General features: G+C 45.5%; 1 protein-coding gene across 1 annotated transcript in view; it reads right to left on the minus strand.

The window, feature by feature from the left end:
* Window positions 1–18,136, minus strand: part of abcc2 (ATP-binding cassette, sub-family C (CFTR/MRP), member 2) — a 75,893-nt gene continuing 57,757 nt past the window's right edge. Inside the window, exons 23-32 of the mRNA XM_060842204.1 lie at window positions 16,345–16,499; window positions 15,162–15,317; window positions 13,422–13,621; window positions 10,847–10,973; window positions 9,370–9,471; window positions 8,182–8,325; window positions 5,338–5,496; window positions 4,025–4,191; window positions 2,660–2,854; window positions 1–650 (exon numbers count right to left, since the gene is read on the minus strand). Of these exons, the coding sequence (XP_060698187.1) occupies window positions 521–650; window positions 2,660–2,854; window positions 4,025–4,191; window positions 5,338–5,496; window positions 8,182–8,325; window positions 9,370–9,471; window positions 10,847–10,973; window positions 13,422–13,621; window positions 15,162–15,317; window positions 16,345–16,499 (1,535 nt within the window). The 3' untranslated portion in view covers window positions 1–520. The remainder of the gene's footprint in view (window positions 651–2,659; window positions 2,855–4,024; window positions 4,192–5,337; window positions 5,497–8,181; window positions 8,326–9,369; window positions 9,472–10,846; window positions 10,974–13,421; window positions 13,622–15,161; window positions 15,318–16,344; window positions 16,500–18,136) is intronic.

The following is an 18,136-nucleotide window of genomic DNA, read 5'->3' on the forward strand; positions in this document are numbered from 1 at the left end:
TCTTAAAACCAGAGTAAAAATTCTAACTCAAAATGGCAAGAAAGGCAGATGATGCGGCAGCATCTGTATAAGGAAGAACAGAATTAGCGTTTCGAGTCCAGCCTGACTCTTTGACGTGATTAAAGCTGAGGCGTTTGTGAAGATGAAGCCACTGTGGTTCAGAGAGAATGGTGATGGGGGTCTCTTGCTGGACTTGTACTTGGAATTTCAGTTGGTTTGCACCAAGCTTGAGCCACCAGTCCTGGTACCCAACTCGATCATCTCCCAGCTCTAACCCAGCTCGCCCAAATAAAATGCTGCAGATAAAATTCCAGCCAGACTGAGCTTGCCATGTGCCGTGATTCAGCAACACTTCAAATCAAATTTGTGCTCATTCTAGAAAATAAAGGAAGTTTTGAGAGTCTGTTGTCAAGTCCCGAGTGCCTCAGATATTGAATTTCACAGCATCAACACTCCTGAACGAACACCATAGCAGAGCTCCCCCTGGTCAGCTGTCACGCTCTCCTGTCCAATGCGACAGTCAGAGGGCTGTGGCTCCTGCCTCTGTTATCCCAGCATCCTTTGCCATATTATAGAAGAATCCTTGTTTTTGGAGGAGCTTGAAGGGACTGTCAAATTCAATGATTCTTCCAGCGTCCAAAACCATCACCCTGGCACAAAACAAGTACAAGATATGTTATTGTCACTCGCTTGCTCAGATCTTGAATATTAGTGGGAAGAGTGACATCTTGTCATCTTGTGTTCATCAGGACAAAGGCAAGAATGGCAAATTTCAAACTATCTCAACAGTTTACATTACAGGAGGAAAAGGAGCAGGCAATGTGCTCTAGCAATAAAACACTACAACTACTGGTAAACCTCGACAGGTCTGGTACCATCAGTGGAGAGGGAAACAGAGTCAATGTTTCAGGTCTGGTATGACTCCTCTTCAGAATATGTTCAAGACTTTGTTCCTTTTATAATTTATTCAGAACCTGATGGTTCCCAGTTTGATTGGCTGAGACATTGCCAATCGGAAAGCAGAATTGACTTGCCAACCAATCAGCACCCCTTCACCTGCAGTACAAATGGTTGTGATTATTTGAAATTTGTCATTCGTGTGTTTGCCCTGATGAGTTGAAGATGAAAACACGCCGTCAACAACTCTCTCTTCAGCGGTATATGTTTTTTTTGTCGTAAATCCTCTTTTTCCCTGGAGCTTCGGAGGCTGAGAGGTGGCCTTATAGAAGTTTATAAAATCATAATAGGCATGCATAAGGTGAGTAATCCCCAGCGTAGGAGAATCCAAAATGAGGGCATTGGTTTAGCGTGAAAGGGGAAAGAATTAAAAGGGACCAAAGGGTCAACTTTTTCATACATAGGGTGGTGTGTGTATGGAATGAGCTGCCAGAAGAAGTGGTGGAGGCTGGTACAATTATAACATGTAAAAGGCACCTGGATGGGTATTTGAATAGGAAGAGTTTAAAGGGAGGTGGACCAAATGCTGCAAATTGTCATAAGCCAACCCAATTTCCTTGCTGCCTTTCCTGTAAATTTCTGCTGGACTCTTGTGTTGTTCTGCACCTTACTGCAGTGACCATTCGACCAGGGTGAGGGTGGACACTGACTGACACAAAGCTAAGCATCAAAACTAAGCCCAATTTTTGATGGCTTACAAATCTCCACCACTAGGGGTCACTGGATAATGTCTCCTATTGACCCAAATTATTCCTGATGAAGGGCTTATGCTCGAAACGTCGAATTCTCTATTCCTGAGATGCTGCCTGGCCTGCTGTGCTTTGACCAGCAACACATTTGCAGCTGTGATCTCCAGCATCTGCAGACCTCATTTTTTACTCAAAGATTCTGGGAGGCCATTTTCATTTTGAACAATCCTGAACATCCTTCCTGTCCTGTCCTGTGCTGGGCCACTATGAAAATCTCAAAGACACAGCAGAACTCACCTCTGCAATTAACTGGAAAAATAATTGTTTTGCGTATTCCACCAAGACCATCATTTGGTAGGCTAACAGGAGGCTGGAAGAACACAGTAAGCCAGGCAGCGTCAGGAGATGGAGAAGTCAATGTTTCGGGTGTAACCCTTCTTCAGGACTGGGGGTGGGTTTAAGGGGAGCTGCAGATAAAGATTCCGGGTGGGGGGAGTTGGTGAGGTAGGCATAGGTGAGCACACTAGAGAGTGTAGTGCTGGAAAAGCACAGCAGGTCAGGCAGCATCCGAGGAGCAGGAGAATGCCTTTCATCAGGAACATCACTGTCAGATGTTTCACATTAAAGCGTGAACTTTAAGTTATGGTTCTACAACAAGATCAATTCCTGATGAAGTGCTGGTACCCGAAACATCGACTCTCCTGCTCCTCGGATACTGCCTGACCTGCTGCGCATTTCCAGCACCACACTCTTGACTCTGATTTCCAGTATCTACAGTCCTTACTTCCTCATAGGTGAGCACAGGTAGAGGGTACAACCTGGTTGGTCAATGGAAGGAATTATTCAGCAGATTATCTGCTGGTTATCAGGTTACTCCTGGTGTCTTTCTGGTGTGTGTAACATGACTGCCATGTTTCTTACATTTGCAAATGATGAGGGTTTAAAGAGGTGCATCGTCGCTTTGGAATGTGGCATGGTTTCTGCAAAGTGCTGGGGAAATGCCTGTTGCTTACCTGGTGCAGTCCATGATGGTGTGCAGGCGATGTGCAATGATCAGCACAGTGCAGTCTGTAAACTCCTTCCGGATGGTGGTCTGGATCAGATCGTCCGTTTCGAGATCGATGGCTGCTGTGGCCTCATCCAGAACGAGGATCTTGGATTTCCGCAGGAGGGCTCTGGCAAGACAGAGGAGCTGTCGCTGGCCTACACTGTGGGCAGGAGGCAGCATCAGATCAATAACAGACAGAGCCCAGAAAGAGGTTCATAGACACTTGCACGTTAGGTGCAATGCCCAATTTGTACATTTTTAAATTCTTCCATGGAATATGGGCAATGTTTGCCCATCCCAAATTGCCACTGAACTGATTGGCTGGTTCAGAGGGCTAGTTAAGATATGGAGGTGCCGGTTTTGGACTGGGTGATAACTAGGTTGAAAAATCACACAATACCAGGTTAAGAGCGAGCCACTTTCCTGTGGGTCTGGAATCACATGTTGTCCAGAGCAGGGAAGGATGGCAGGTTTCCCTGGGCACCAGATGAGTTTCTACAACAACTGATGGTTGTTCAATCACCAGGATGAGGGTTTTTTCCCCCCAAAATTCCACACTTAATTCAAATTTCATCAGCTACCATGGTGGGATTTGAACACATGTCTCTCGGTTTCTGCATTAATAACTCAGTGACAGTGATACCCCATATGCCACCATCTCCCCATGTCAGCTGTGTGATGAGACAGCAAGGGAGCAGAGTTCCACCGACTGACACACTGTCTTCCCATTTGTCGTAGAGATGTCCAGCATGGAAACAGACCTTTCGGTTCAACTCGTCCATGCTGACCAGATATCCCAACCCAATCTGGTCCCACCTGCCAGCACCCAGCCTAAAATCACGAGGGGCATGGATAAGATAAATAGGCAAAGTCTTTTCCCTGGGGTGGGGGAGTCCAAAACTAGAGGGCAATGGTTTAGGGCAAGAGTGGAAAAATATAAAAGAGACCTACGGGCCAATTTTTTCACGCAGAGGGTGGTAAGTGTATGGAATGAGATGCCAGAGGAAGTGATGGGGGCTAGTACAATTACAACATTTAAGAGGCATCTCTTTCTCTTTCTGTCTCTCTCCCTCCTCTCTAAATCTCTTTGTCCATGTGAATCTCTCGCTCTCTCTCTACCCCCACTCTCTCTTTCTCTCTTCCTGTCTCTGAGAGCCAGGGCTGAGAGGGACAGAGTTATAGACTGTTTCCATCACCGGTTCACTGTCAGATGTTTCACATTAGAACGTGAACTCTTGGTTCTGGTTCTACAACAAGATCACTTCTGGACAACAACCAAGAGCTGCTGTAATTCAGTCCTGAGCCAGTGACCGGCCGATCGACAATGTACCTGAGGTTCTCGCCTCCCTCAGAGACCTCGTGCTGCAGCTTGTCAGGTAAATTGGCCACGTATTGTTTCAGATGAGCCAGCTCCAGTGACCGCCACATCTCCTCATCGGTGTGCCTGCTGAAGGGATCCAGGTTCATGTGGATCGTGCCTGAGAACAATACTGGATCCTGGCAGCAAAACAATCGAGAGATTTTGTCAGTGAACACTTACCCTCTGCAGAGATGTGTGGATTCATTGGGCCGGTTAGCCTCCTTCCACACCGTAGGGATTCTATGTTCTTACTGTAGTTATTAGAACACTCAGAATTGTTTAGCAAATGCTCTTCAGTAACATGTCCCCCTTTCCAGCAATGCCTTCCAGCCACCTGCACACTACAACCTCGAGCAGCCGATCACATTATGGACTAGTAATCAAGCTACACATCACCATAGGAGCAGCTCTGAAGCAGAGGAGCTCATGTGCTGTAGGAATGAGAGACTCATACTGTCCACCCTGCTTTTCATAGAAACAGGGTAAGGCCATTCAGCCCCTTGAATTGTCACACTGTTCAATCTGATTCCCTTTGCCATGGTACAAGCCCCTTTGATACCCTCACCCAATAAACATCTGTCAATCTTGACGGAATTCTCCCATCCTTGCCCCTAGTGAATGGCTTCCATTTGGGAGGCAATTATTCTGCATTTTCACAACTGTGTGTGAAGGATCATTTGCTGACCTCTCTCCTAAAGTCCCGAGAAACAGTCATACAGGACTCGAACACATTAACTCTGTTTTCTCTCCCCACGGATGCTGCTGAGTTTCTCCAGCACTTTGTGTTCTCAGTTCAAATCTGCAGCACCTGCAGGGTTTTGCCTTCCTTCTGAAGGAGCTGGTCTAATTGTAAGGTTACAGCGTGGGATCGCTAGGGATCATTGGTTTATTTTGGATCAAGGAAAGAAGGAAAAGTAAATTTTAAAAGATGTTAAAATTAGTAAAACCTCACTGTTCTACAAGAATAGGGGAGTTCTCAATGGGAGTCCTGCTCAATACCCATCTCCCACATAGTGTCACTCAGGAGCAAGTGTCAGTCAAAGGGAGCAACAGTCTTGTTCACAAACTCATCCGTGTACCTGAGGAGTGTACCTGGTGGTTACTTATTCCCTGTGGTGGGTACATTTTCTTTTAGTAGCTTTTACCCTTCATGGCTGCATTTCTCTCTGTGGGATCTTACAACATGCAAACCAGGGAGTCGCGTTTCTCTACAGCGATAGCTACATTTTGAAACCCTTTCGGACATCCTGAAGCTACAGAAATGCAGCCTTGCTCCGTTCTACCTGCGGGATAATGGAGAGTTTCTGCCGCAGGTCGTGCAGCCCGATGGTGGAGATGTCCACTCCGTCGATGAGGATCTTGCCCCCGGCTGACTCAAGGATGCGAAACAGACAGTTGGCCAGTGAGGACTTCCCAGCGCCTGTCCTCCCAACAATGCCAACCTGTATCAGAGCAAGAGAGAGAGAGAGATGTCAGACACACAGCTGTCTGAGGAGGAGTGTGGGCACTCAGTTTAACTTCTAAACAAATGCCAAGTGTTTGAGGTAAACAGATGTTTTTAAGAGTCTCCCCAGGCTGGAAGGGTAGCACCACAGCTCTGAGCCCCACAGGCAGGTTTTGCACTGTGTCCTTTCCATGCTGCTCAGTAAGGTTGGCGCTCAATTTAAAGTTCTGATTGTCAGGAATGGAGAGACAGCTTTAAGTGAAATGACTACGTGAGACTTAGGAGTCAATCTGAAAGTTGCAATAAGAACAAAGAACACTCTCGGAATCTGGGATAAAAACCCAGTCTATAGGCGATCATGTGACCATTGTCGATTGTTCCATTGGATTCACTTCTGTCCCTCAGAGAAGGAAATCTGCCACTCTTACTGGCTCTGGCCGACGTGTGATTCCAATCCCACAGCACCATATTCCACTCTTAACTGCTCTTTTGGGAACTAGGATGGCAATACAGATTGGTCTAGCTAGTGATGCTCACATCACATGAACACATGTTTTAAAAGTTGAAATAATTTCTACTGAGCAGTGTGGCTATAAGACTGGACTGTCCTCAGTCCCTTCTCCCCCGCCCCTCTCTGAAACCTCCTGCCCTCCTCCCAAACCCAGACCTCGTGGTAGAGGTTCAAACCTCAGTATCTGACCTCAGTTGTTAAGAATGGTCATTTAAGTTAAAAGCCCTGGATAGTAAATGGTGACCATGGATATTCCACTGTGTGGGGCAGCTCAGTTGTAATGGACCAGCTAAGAGTTTATATTAAACATAGAAAATAGGTGCAGGAGTAGGCCATTCAGCCCTTCGAGTCTGCATCACCATTCGATACAATCATGGCTGATCAAGCAGTCTCAGTATCCCATTCCCCTTCATCCCTTTAGCCTCAAGGGTCACGTCCAGCTCCCTCTTGAATATATCTAATGACTGACCCCAACAGTTTCCTGTGGGAGAGAATTCCACAGGTTCACAGCACTCTCAGAGAGGCTGCCCAGGAAAGAGGACCAACAAAGAGATAGCTTCCAGCCTGTTTGGAGGGGAGAGTATTAAAGACGTGATTAGGAAGAAAGGGGAGGGGAATTCAGTTATTGTGTGTAAAATAACTTCAGCGTTTCACACGCATTCTAAAGGAATACAAAAATTGAATTATTAACGAAAGCCTTTCTGATGTTTCTTTTTCTCATGATTCCTGGCCATGTTTGTTCCCTTAGAAAAGGAAATCTGCCCCCCTTAACTGCTCTGGCCTGCATGTGACTCCAGTCCCATGTAGGACGGTAGGGTTCAGAAAAGATTCACAAGGATGTTGCCAGGGTTGGAGGGTTTGAGCTACAGGGAGAGGCTGATAGGGTGGGCTGTGCTGGAAAAGCACAGCCGGTCAGGCAACATCTGAGGAGCAGGCGAATCGATGTTTCTGATCTGCAGCTTAACTTTCTCAAAGTTACAACAAACCTTTTCAAAACACTGGTTAAATCTCAGCTGGGGTATTAGAAAGTAGTGATGCAGAGGAAATTTATCAGAAAGTACCAGAGGCCTGAGTAAGTTGGGATTGTTCTCCTTAGAACGGAGAAAGCTAAAATGAAATTTAACCAAGAAATTCAAAATTAAGAGGCATTTCGATCGAGTAATTGAGGAGAAACTGTTCCTAGTGGGCTGGGTATGTTTTACAGGAGGATCACATGTTGAAGGTAGCTTGCAAGGGAATCGGACGATAAGCTGAAGAGATTTCATCAAACTTACTGTGATCTGGAATGTGCTGCCAAAAAGGGCAATGGGATTTTCAAAAAGGAATGGGATAAATCCCTGAAGGAGAAACCGCTTGAGTGGGTGGTCAGTTGGCCTCCTGCTAAGCTGCAAAAGAGTCTCATTATTTCCACTTTACTTTCACTTTCACTTTGGAAGAAATAACAGGAATGCAGAGTACTGGGCTATTGATAAAATTCTTAGCCATGTAGATGAACAGAGAGATCTCAGTGTCCATGTACATAGATCCCTGAAAGTTACCACCCACGTTGATAGGGTAGTTAAGAAGGCATATGGTGTGTTGGTGTTTATTGGTAGGGGGATTGATTTTCAGAGCCATGAGGTCATGCTTCAGCTTTACAAGACCCTGGTAAGGCCATACCTGGAGTATCGCATGCAACTCTGGTCACCGCGTTATAGGAAGGATGTGGAAGCTTTGGAAAGGGTTCAGAGAAGATTTACCAGGATGTTGCCTGGTATGGAAGGGAGGTCTTACGAGGAAAGGCTGAGGGAACTGAGGCTGTTTTCGTTGGAGAGAAGAAGGTTGAGAGATGACTTAATCGAGACATATAAGATAATCACAGGGTGGAGAGTGAGAGCCTTTTTCCTCAGGTGATGAAGGCTAACACAAGGGGACATACCTTTAAATTGAGAGGTGATAGATTTAGGACAGATATCAGGGGTAGTTTCTTCACTCAGAGAGTAGTAAGGGTGTGGAATGGCCTGACTGCAACAGCAGTAGACTTGCCAACATTAAGGACATTTAAATGGGCATTGGACATACATATGGATAATAATGGAATGGTGTTGGTTAGATGGGCATCAGATTATTTTCACAGGTTGGCGTAACATTGAGGACCGAAGGGCCTGTACGGAACTGTAACATTCCATGTACCTTTTCATTTGGCTGAATTTCACAACTGATCCCATGTAGCACCAAATCCAGCTCAGGTCTGTAACGAACCTTGTAATCCAAGAATTTAATCTCCCCCTTGTGCGGCCAGCTCTTTTCTGGCTGATGGTCAGTGGTCCAAGGAGCCTGAGAAGAAACAATTTTATTTTCACTTTAAATTGTTCAAGACAGGTCCTTTATACCACACGCTGCATCCGAAAGGCTAAGAGCATTGTGGAAGACCCCACACCCCCCTCACTCAGCTCTTCTCCTTCCTGCCATCTGGCAGAAGATACCTGAGCGTTCGGTCTCTCAGGGCCAGACTGTGCAACAGTTTCTTCCCCCCAAGCCATCAGGCTCCTTAACACTGTCTGATTGGACTCTTTACCACCTGAAATTCTATGCATGAGTTTGAATTTCTGCGAGAAAAATGTCTATTATTTATCATCCTTCTGTAACTTGTGTGTTTTGCATTTCTTATGCACTTTATGCAGTGTACGAGTGTGTAGTTTGTGCTGTCCATGTAGCACCCTCGGCCCTGGAGAAACACTGTCTCGTTTTTAATGTATCAGTTGTATATGGTAGAAATGATTTTAAAAAAAGCTACACTACTCTCTTTATGTACCTTTTTTCTAAGATTTCAATTGCTTCTCATGACTGTTGTGGAGGACTGGTCAGAAGGAGTGTCGTGGGTGTCCCCACCCAAGTGTCCCTTTGCTTCTAATGTTACTCCATATCCCAACACCCGAAATCTTCACTGAGCAATGGGGAGGTGTTGGAGCAGTCAGTCTGACTACTGCCCGAAAGAACTTACATTTTGATGAAGGGCTTGGAGTAGTGTTCTGGAGCTAATAGTTACATCTGAATCAACATGATGTAGAACGAAAACAATTGAAGCAGCCACGATTACATGCCTGTGTGCTCTAACTACTGTTAGTCACCTTCTTCTGACAATGTTTAGTGGTACCGCTGGAGCAGGTGGGACTTGAGCCTGGGCTTCCTGGCTCAGAGGCAGGACACTACCACTGTGCTGCAAGAGCTCTCTCTGTATGCTGTATGGTGGCTGTAATGAAGCATTTCCAGTCTTGTCTCTAACGGTGGGGTATCGATCCCACCGTGGCTTCCCTATTGCAGGGGCTTCACTCCCACACATCCCCACCCCCCACCTCTCCATCTCCGTATCCATGGTACCTCATTGTCCAGCACAGTGTATTCAGAAACCCTCTCCACAGCCACAATGTTGGTCTCCAGTTCCGATGTCTGCCTGACCAGCCAATTCAGTGCCTGGGTTACCTGACAAAGATGGGAGAGAAGAACAGTTTCTGTAAGGACAAACATGCCCAGAGGCAGAGAGCAGCTCAGCTGACAGAGTGACCACAGTCACCAACTGCTCTCTCAGTGCCCACCATCTCAAATACATCAGGTCAGTGCCTGTGTTACCTTTACACTGTTCAATGATGGGTCTGTGTCTGTGATTCCCCCACATGGTGATGGGACGGGGGTCTGTGTCTGTGATTCCCCCACATGGTGATGGGACGGGGGTCTGTGTCTGTGATTCCCCCACACAGTGACGGGACGGGGGTCTGTGTCTGTGATTCCCCCACACATTGACGGGACGGGGGTCTGTGTCTGTGATTTTCCCACACAGTGATGGGTCGGGGGTCTGTGTCTGTGATTTCCTCACACAGTGACGGGTCGGGGGTCTGTGTCTGTGATTCCCCCACACATTGACGGGACGGGGGTCTGTGTCTGTGATTTTCCCACACAGTGACGGGTTGGGGGTCTGTGTCTGTGATTTCCTCACACAGTGACGGGACGGGGGTCTGTGTCTGTGATTTCCTCACACAGTGACGGGACGGGGGTCTGTGTCTGTGATTCCCCCACACAGTGACAGGGCGGGGTCTGTGTCTGTGATTCCCCCACACCGTGACAAGACAGGGGTCTGTGTTTGTGATTCCTCCACCTGGTTACAGGACAGGGGTCTGTGTCTGTGATTCCCCCACACGGTGGATTGGGTGTCTGTGCCTGTGATTCCTCCACAGAAAGCCAGGATTTGGGCTAGTGTCTGAGATTCCACCTGCAGTGTAATAAACCTGTAATGTCAGAAATACTGGGAACGCCAACAGTGGTTACCCACCCCCAGTTGCCGTGGACCAGATGTAGTGTAAGGAGGGTGTGAAAATTGCTTGCCCTTTCAACTTCAGGCTGCTCAACTGTAACATGGGCAAGGGAAGACACGGGGAACTGTTCATTCCTGGGAATAGGATCATAGAATCCCTACAGTGTGGAAACAGGCCCTTCGGCCCAACAAGTCCACACCATCCTTCTGAAAAGTAACCCACCCAGACCCATTCCCCTACCCTATATTTACTCCTGACTAGCGCACCTGACCTACACATCCCTGGACACTATGGGCAATTTAGCCTGGCCAATTCACCTAACCTGCACATCTTTGGACTGTGGGAGGAAACCGGAGCAAACCCACGGAGAACGTGCCAGCTCCAGTCAGTCAGCCGAGGCTGGAATTGAACCTGGGTCCCTGGTGCTGTGAGGCCAGCTACCATGCTGCGGGTTGAATCCAATCCAAGATATTTAGAAATGTTGGAATGGTTGAGTCCAACAGACTAATCTGTGTTTACAATGGGAAACGCCATGGCGTTGTACTCACATTCAGTGCGTACGAAATAGACAGACCGACCAGACCACTATCCAAATTGCCTCTGGATATAACAGCAAACAGTGCAGCGAAAAACACCACCAAGTTACCAAGAAATTCCAAACGGATTGCAAGCCACCTGCATGGAAACACACGGTGATGGTCACATTACAAACACGGACCACAAACCGCCGACACATTCGGGCTAAATATTGAAAATCTATCTCTCTCAGCTTCGAAGAATATTGAATACCTGTCCTGCAACTGGGCTTTTGAAAATATTACACACTATGTCATCTCAAACCCCACACACATGGGCAGCAGGTAATCAGGAAGGCGAATGGAATTATTTCAAGGGGGGTCACAGTATACGTGTAGGGAATACTTACTGCTACCATACAAGGTGCTGGGGAGACCACATCTGGAGTACATTTTTTAGAAATAGAATTAGAATCCCTTCTGTGTGGAAACAGGCCTTTCGACCCAAACAGTCCACAGTGCCCCCCTGAACAATATCCCACCCAGACCCATTCCCCTACCTAATGCACCTAGACAAAACATCCATGAACACTAAGGGCAATTTAGCATGGCTAATCCACCCCACCTGCACATCTTTGGAGTGTGGGAGGAGACCAGAGCACTCAGAGAAAACCCACACACTCACAGGGAGAATGTGCAGACTCCACACAGACAGTCGCCCGAGGCTGGAATCGAACCCAGGTCTCTGGCACCGTGAGGCAGCAGTGCTAACCACTGAGCCACTGTGCCACTCTCCTTTTGTGGGCAGCTTGGGTCTGTTATTTAACGAAAGATATCATTTGATTGGAGGCAGCTCGGTAAAGGTCCACGAGGATGAACCTCATAAGGAGAGATCATCTTATGAACAAAGATTAAACAGTTTAGGATTCTTCTCATTGAATTTTGAAAAATTAGAGATTATTTCATTGAAACATACAGGATTCTTAAAGGGCTTGACACAATAAATGCTGAGAGAATCTTTCCCTTCGTGGGAGGGTCGAGGACCAGAGGGCAAAGGCTTGGAATAAAGGGGCGTCAATTTAAGACTGAAATGAGAAGGAATTCCTTCTCTCAGGGGGTTGTGAGTCTTTGGAACTCCTTACCACAGAGAGAGCTGTGGGGGCAGGGTCCTTCTGTATATTTAAAGCTGAGAGAGACTGATTCTTAATAAATTGGAGAAATCAATGGTTACAGAGAAAGCGTAGGAAAGTGGACATGAGGTATGTTGGATCAGTCACCATTCTATTGAATGACAGAATAGGCTCAAGGACTCAAATAGCCTTCTCCTGTTTCCATTTCTTCAAGTGCTTATGATCTTATGGCATTATCTAGGTGTCAGCGTGGCTCACTGGTAGTCACTTTCACCTCTGTGTCAGAATATTGAGGGTTCAAATAACGTTGCAGAGACTTGCACACGCCTAGGCTGCGTGTTGCTGCACTGTCAGATCAAGACCGACCTTCTTCTTTTGTCTTGCCTTGAAAACTAAATCCAACTGTTAATCTTGCCCCAGATTCCATCGACTTCTTATAACTAAGAAAGTTGACATGATATTTTAATACAGTACACAAGGCTATGAGGGGTTTTAATACCGTACACAAGGCTATGAGGGGTTTTAATACAGTACACAAGGCTATGAGGGGTTTTAATACCGTACACAAGGCTATGAGGGGTTTTAATACCGTACACAAGGCTATGAGGGGTTTTAATACCGTACACAAGGCTATGAGGGGTTTTAATACCGTACACAAGGCTATGAGAGGTTTTAATACCGTACACAAGGCTATGAGGGGTTTTAATACCGTACACAAGGCTATGAGGGGTTTTAATACAGTACACAAGGCTATGAGGGGTTTTAATACCGTACACAAGGCTATGAGGGGTTTTAAGCAGAGGATGTAGGTTTTAATGGGCAAAAGAACAGAAGGGAGGATTTTGTTTTGACGCAGCGAGTTGTCGTGATTTGGAATGCATTGCCTGAAAGTGCGATGGAAACAGGTTCGCTCAGAACTTCCAAAACCCAACGGGATAAGTAGCAAAACGGAATAAAAACAATTGCAGGACTGTGAGGAGAGAAGGGATTTGGACCGACCGGTTAATTCTTTCAAAGAGCCAAATCGAGAGTGATGGGCTGAGTGGCCTCCTTCAGTGCAGTGGTGCTAGTGTGTTCCAGTTCACTCTGTGACTCCCAGTGACTATGGCAACTAGTTGGGGTTGTTTGGAGTTGTAGATGGTGATGGTGGAGGCTGCAACATCTCACACGGGTGCCCAGAACTCTCTCCAATTCTTACCACCAGCTGCTGGCATAAGTCCGACAGATGGACAAGTTGATACTCAACCTGTTTCATCATGTCATGAAAATACCTTCCTTCCTGGAGTGGAACTCAAACCCAGAACATCTGACTCAGAGGCTGTGGCACTACCCACTGCAGCACTGGATATAACCTCCTCTGTCATAAGATCCTGGGACTAAAGGAATGTTCTTTCCGGATTCCACAATACAGTTAGTGTCTCGCTCTAATATAAATGCCAGGAAAAATATGCGCAAACGCAGAGAAAGGAGTTGCATACCTGTTCGAAATAATCCAAGCAAAGACACATTTCTGATTTTCATTAATGATTTTCTCGTTGTCCACCAGGAAGCGAGCCTGGTGTCTGTACGCTCGGATTACTGGCAAACCCAAGACTGTCTCACTGAAGTGAGAATAGATGGGCGACCGGGTCACGGAGTCTAAACGCCGAAGTTGCCGCGATGTCACGACATAAAAGATCTGCAATGACAAGTGGATGTTCCAGTCAATAAACAAAGGCAGGAGGTCAAGCAGCAACTGACTGAAACCCCATGATGTAGCTTCAAGGTCCCAACCATAACCGAGCCAAGGTTTAACACCGAGCATCAACATTTCATGAAGGAAGAGTCTAAGCACTAATAATCTTCCTCATCAATCGCTCTCAATGCTCAATCTTGACAAGCCCGTTTAATCACCCTCTACACTTTTCAACTGCGAGTAAACCTCCTCTACTCTTAAACTGAAATTAAAGCCTCCTCTACTCTTAAACTGAAAGTAAAACTCGCTCTACTATTTTAAAGTCAAAGTAAAACATCCTCTACACTGTGCAGGACAGGGATGGCAGTGTAGTTGAACCTGTGGACAGTGATTGTATTCTGCACAAGGATCTCTGGTAGTTTCAGCACAGAAACAGATCATGAGCCCAACCAATTTATCCTCCAGACAAACCTCTCAATCCCACTCTAAATATTCCATCTCAATGGAATAACCTGTATGAGAGTTTTTTCCATGTGTTTAGCAAGTTACTGTCAACTCTATTTCTACTACATGTCTCGGCCACACTATGTGGTAATGAGTTCTACACCACTCTCTGGACAAAGACAGTCCTCCTGAATTTCCAATTGGATTTCTTAGTCACTTTCTCAAATTCTCGATTCTAAGTATTGCAGAAGTGGAAACTGTTTCTTTACATTGAGTGTATAAAATCCCTTCCATAACTCTAAAGCTTCAATCAGGACACTTCACCACATCCACTGGCTCCTCAAAGCTCAGTTAGTTTTATTCGAGTTAAACCAGACCTGGCCTCTAAGCCATTCTTCCTGGATTTTCACCTTCATTTTGATATCTCTGGAGAGAGGAACAGACAGCATTTCAATCCAAATACTCATTCAGGATACAGAGGAGCTGGTGTTGGACTGGGGTGAACAAAGTTAAAAATTAAGATTGGGACGCAGACAGACTCTAACCTTTAATGCTTTGTCTGAGCTGAGCTGTCACCTTTTATTATAAAACTTTAAGTTATCTCAAGAAGGTGACTTAAAAGAAGTTCTGGGATTTCTATATTAATGAACCGAAACCAGCAAACCCCATTCCAAAATATGAAAGACGTAACAATTTGGGTTTGTTTGATATACCATTTCAGTTGCATGACACTAATCTTTTGTTACAAATTCTGCTTATCCTACTTCACAGCTACCTGATGAAGGAGCAGCACTCTGAAAGCTAGTGCTTCCAAATAAATCTGTTGGATTATAGCCTGATGTTGTGGGATTTTTAACATTATTCAAGATCAGCTTCAGTCTCAATGAAATGTTTACTCTGTTTCTATCTCCAGAGACCTGCTGGGTTCCTCCAGCATGCTCTGTTTGTATCCTCCTCTGACTCTATTTTCAAGATTATGCTGCCTTATTCTAAGCTTCCTGTCAGGAGAAAATAAATTCAATCATCCCAAACACCAGGCTTTTTTTTAATTGAGCAGTTCCTAGTCAGATACATCGAGACACCATCCGGCCAACATTACCTGGATGAAATAGTAAACGACAACTAGTGGGACAATGACGATGGTAAAATAAGGTGTAGCCAGGCATATAACGGCCAGAGTGCCGAGCACACCGAAGAAACAGGACAGCCAACTCCGGAACGACATTGGAATAGTTTCGTCGATGGTATAAATATCCTGCACAGAGAGAGAAGCAAATCTCATAATTAAGACCAAAACTCTCCTTCCTCTGGGTTGGATTCACTTCATTGAGAAGCATTCAGGGCTGATTGAATTAAGCTGTTTCCAACAATCTGAAGTACCCACCTGGTTGAGTGGTCAGAATCTGTATCATTTTGTAATTGTACCTACTCCCACCCTACCTGAATGTGCTCATACCACATAAGAAGGGTTAGAGCAGTTGACCACAACTTGGGTTTTAATGAGTGTCTTAAAGGTGGAGTGATTTGGAGATGCTGGTGTTGGACTGGGGTGTACAAAGTTAAAATTCACACAACACCAGGTTATAGTCCAACAGGTTTAACTGGAATCACTAGCACTAGGTGATCACAATCACCTGATGAAGGAGCGGTGCTCCAAAAGCTAGTGCTTCCAACTAAACCTGTTGGACTATAACCTGGTGTTGTGTGATTTTCAACTTTAAAGGAGGCAAGAGATTTGAGAAACAGAGAAGTTAGGGGAGTGAGTTGCAGAGTATATGAAGGTATGTAAACAGTAACAAGGATAGCAGATACATAGGGACACCACCAAGTTCCCCTCCAATCCTGACTTGGAAATATGTCACTGTTCCTTCAGTGTCACTGGGTCAAAATCCTGGAACTCCCACCCTTATGGCGTTTTGGATCAACCCACAGCAAATGGACTGCAGCAGTTCAAGAGGCAGCTTTACCCCACTACCTCCTTCAGGCAATAAATGGCTGTTGAAGGCCATATCCCAGGAAACCAATTTTTTAAAATCCTCTTCTCAAGAGGACAGAAAAATAATGTATTGATGTTCACACTGTGTACAATCTGGCAGTCAGCTGGAAGAAGAGAGGGAGTGAATATTTGCCAGTCAGTGGGTAAAGACTCTAGCATGGAGTTAAAGAAAGGCTACGTTTAAATAGCGCCTTTGATATGAATCAACACCGGTCAAACATGAGACCATCAGAACCAGCAGCTTGGTCACTGAAGATGCTAGGGAGCTAACAGACAGCAGTCATACCTTAGAAAACCTATTGATGATCCTCCCAGTCGGAGTGGTGTCAAAGAACAGCATGGGAACATGGAGGATGTTTTGCAGTAGGCGCGAATGCAAGTCCCTGGAAGCGACAATGGACCCTCCTGCCATCAGAAATACTCCAAGGAGCACGAAGACAGCTGAGGAAATCAGGAAAACAACAAGCACTTATATCATCTCCAACTTAGAGAGAAGGAGGTTGAGAGGTGACTTCATAGAGACATAGAAGATAATCAGAGGGTTAGATAGGGTGGACAGGGAGAACCTTTTTCCTCGGATGGTGATGGCTAGCACGAGGGACATAGCTTTAAATTGACGGGTAATAGATATAGGGCAGATATCAAAGGTAGTTTCTTTACTCAGAGAATAGTAGGGGCGTGGAACGGCCTGTCTGCAACAGTAGTAGACTCACCAACTTTAAGGGCATTTAAATGGTAATTGGATAAACATATGGATGAAAATGGAATAGTATAGGATACATAGGCTTCAGATTGGTTCCACAGGTTGGCACAACATCGAGGGCCGAAGGGCCTGTACTGCACTGTACAGCTCTACATTCTCTGTTCTAACTTTTCTGGACCTTCACAGGGGCAGGATTCAGTACCTCGAACCTGCTCGCCCAGTCAGTAGAGCACAGCTAATCTTTTTCTTAACCTCAGTCTATTCTCAATTCCCTAGCCCTTAGTAGTAGGAATCTTGATGTTGTAATTTGCAGCTGTCATCCAGCATTCTGCAGGGAGAATAGTCCCTGATTCGTACTTCACTGTGTGTAAACAAATGCATCTTAACATCACCTCAAACCCTAAAACAAAGCAAAATACTGTAGACCACTGGGAATACTGAATAAAAACAAATTGTGTTGGAGAAACTCAGCACATCTGGCAACATCAGTGGAGAGAGAAACAATCAACATTTCGCAGCCAATTATTGATCTCTGAAGGAATGTTCATTCTGTTTCTTTCTTCACAGACCTGCTGAGTTTCTCCATGAGTCGCTTGTTTGTATCCTCCCTGAATGGTCTGATTCTATTTTCAAATTTATGCTGCCTTGTTCTAAGCTTTGTGTCAAAAGAAAACAGATTGAATTATCTCAAACACCCCAATTTGATCCTTTTGAGGGAAATCAAGTATAGGCAAATGGAACCAGTCCCATTTAGCAAACCTGGTTGGTATGGATGAGTTGGGCTGAAGGGCCTGTTTCCATTCTGTATCCATCCATCATTCTAAGAAATATATGCCTTATCTGTACAACATGCATTGGTCACTGGGGAAAACAATGTATGGCTGGGCAGAACCGACACAGATTTACAAAAAATTGTGCTTGACCAATCTTTTGAATTGATGGGTCACGTGGAAAGCGTCAGAGCCAATCAACACACAGCAAGTTCACTCAAACGAACATTGTTACAACAGTCAGATTATCTGTTAGTTCGGGGATACACATTGAGGGGAACCACTCCACTGTCTCCTGCAAAATAATGTCATGGGTCTTTACACAAATGGGTGTGAGCAGCAAGCCCAGAGAAAGGGGAGTTGTTGGCCTAGTGGTATTATTGCTGGATTGTTAATCCAGAGACCCAGGTAATTTTCTGAGATCCTGGGTTCAAATCCTGCCACAGCAGAAGGTGGAATTTGAATTCAATAAAAATCTGGAATTAAGAGTCTAATGACAACCATGAATCCATTGTTGCAAAAAACCCATCTGGTTCACTAATATACTTTAGGGAAGGAAACTGCCATCCTTCCCTGGCCTGGTCTACATGTGACTCCAGACCCAC

The sequence above is a fragment of the Hemiscyllium ocellatum genome, chromosome 22 (genome assembly GCF_020745735.1).
Source record: "Hemiscyllium ocellatum isolate sHemOce1 chromosome 22, sHemOce1.pat.X.cur, whole genome shotgun sequence".
Lineage (NCBI taxonomy): Eukaryota > Metazoa > Chordata > Chondrichthyes > Orectolobiformes > Hemiscylliidae > Hemiscyllium > Hemiscyllium ocellatum.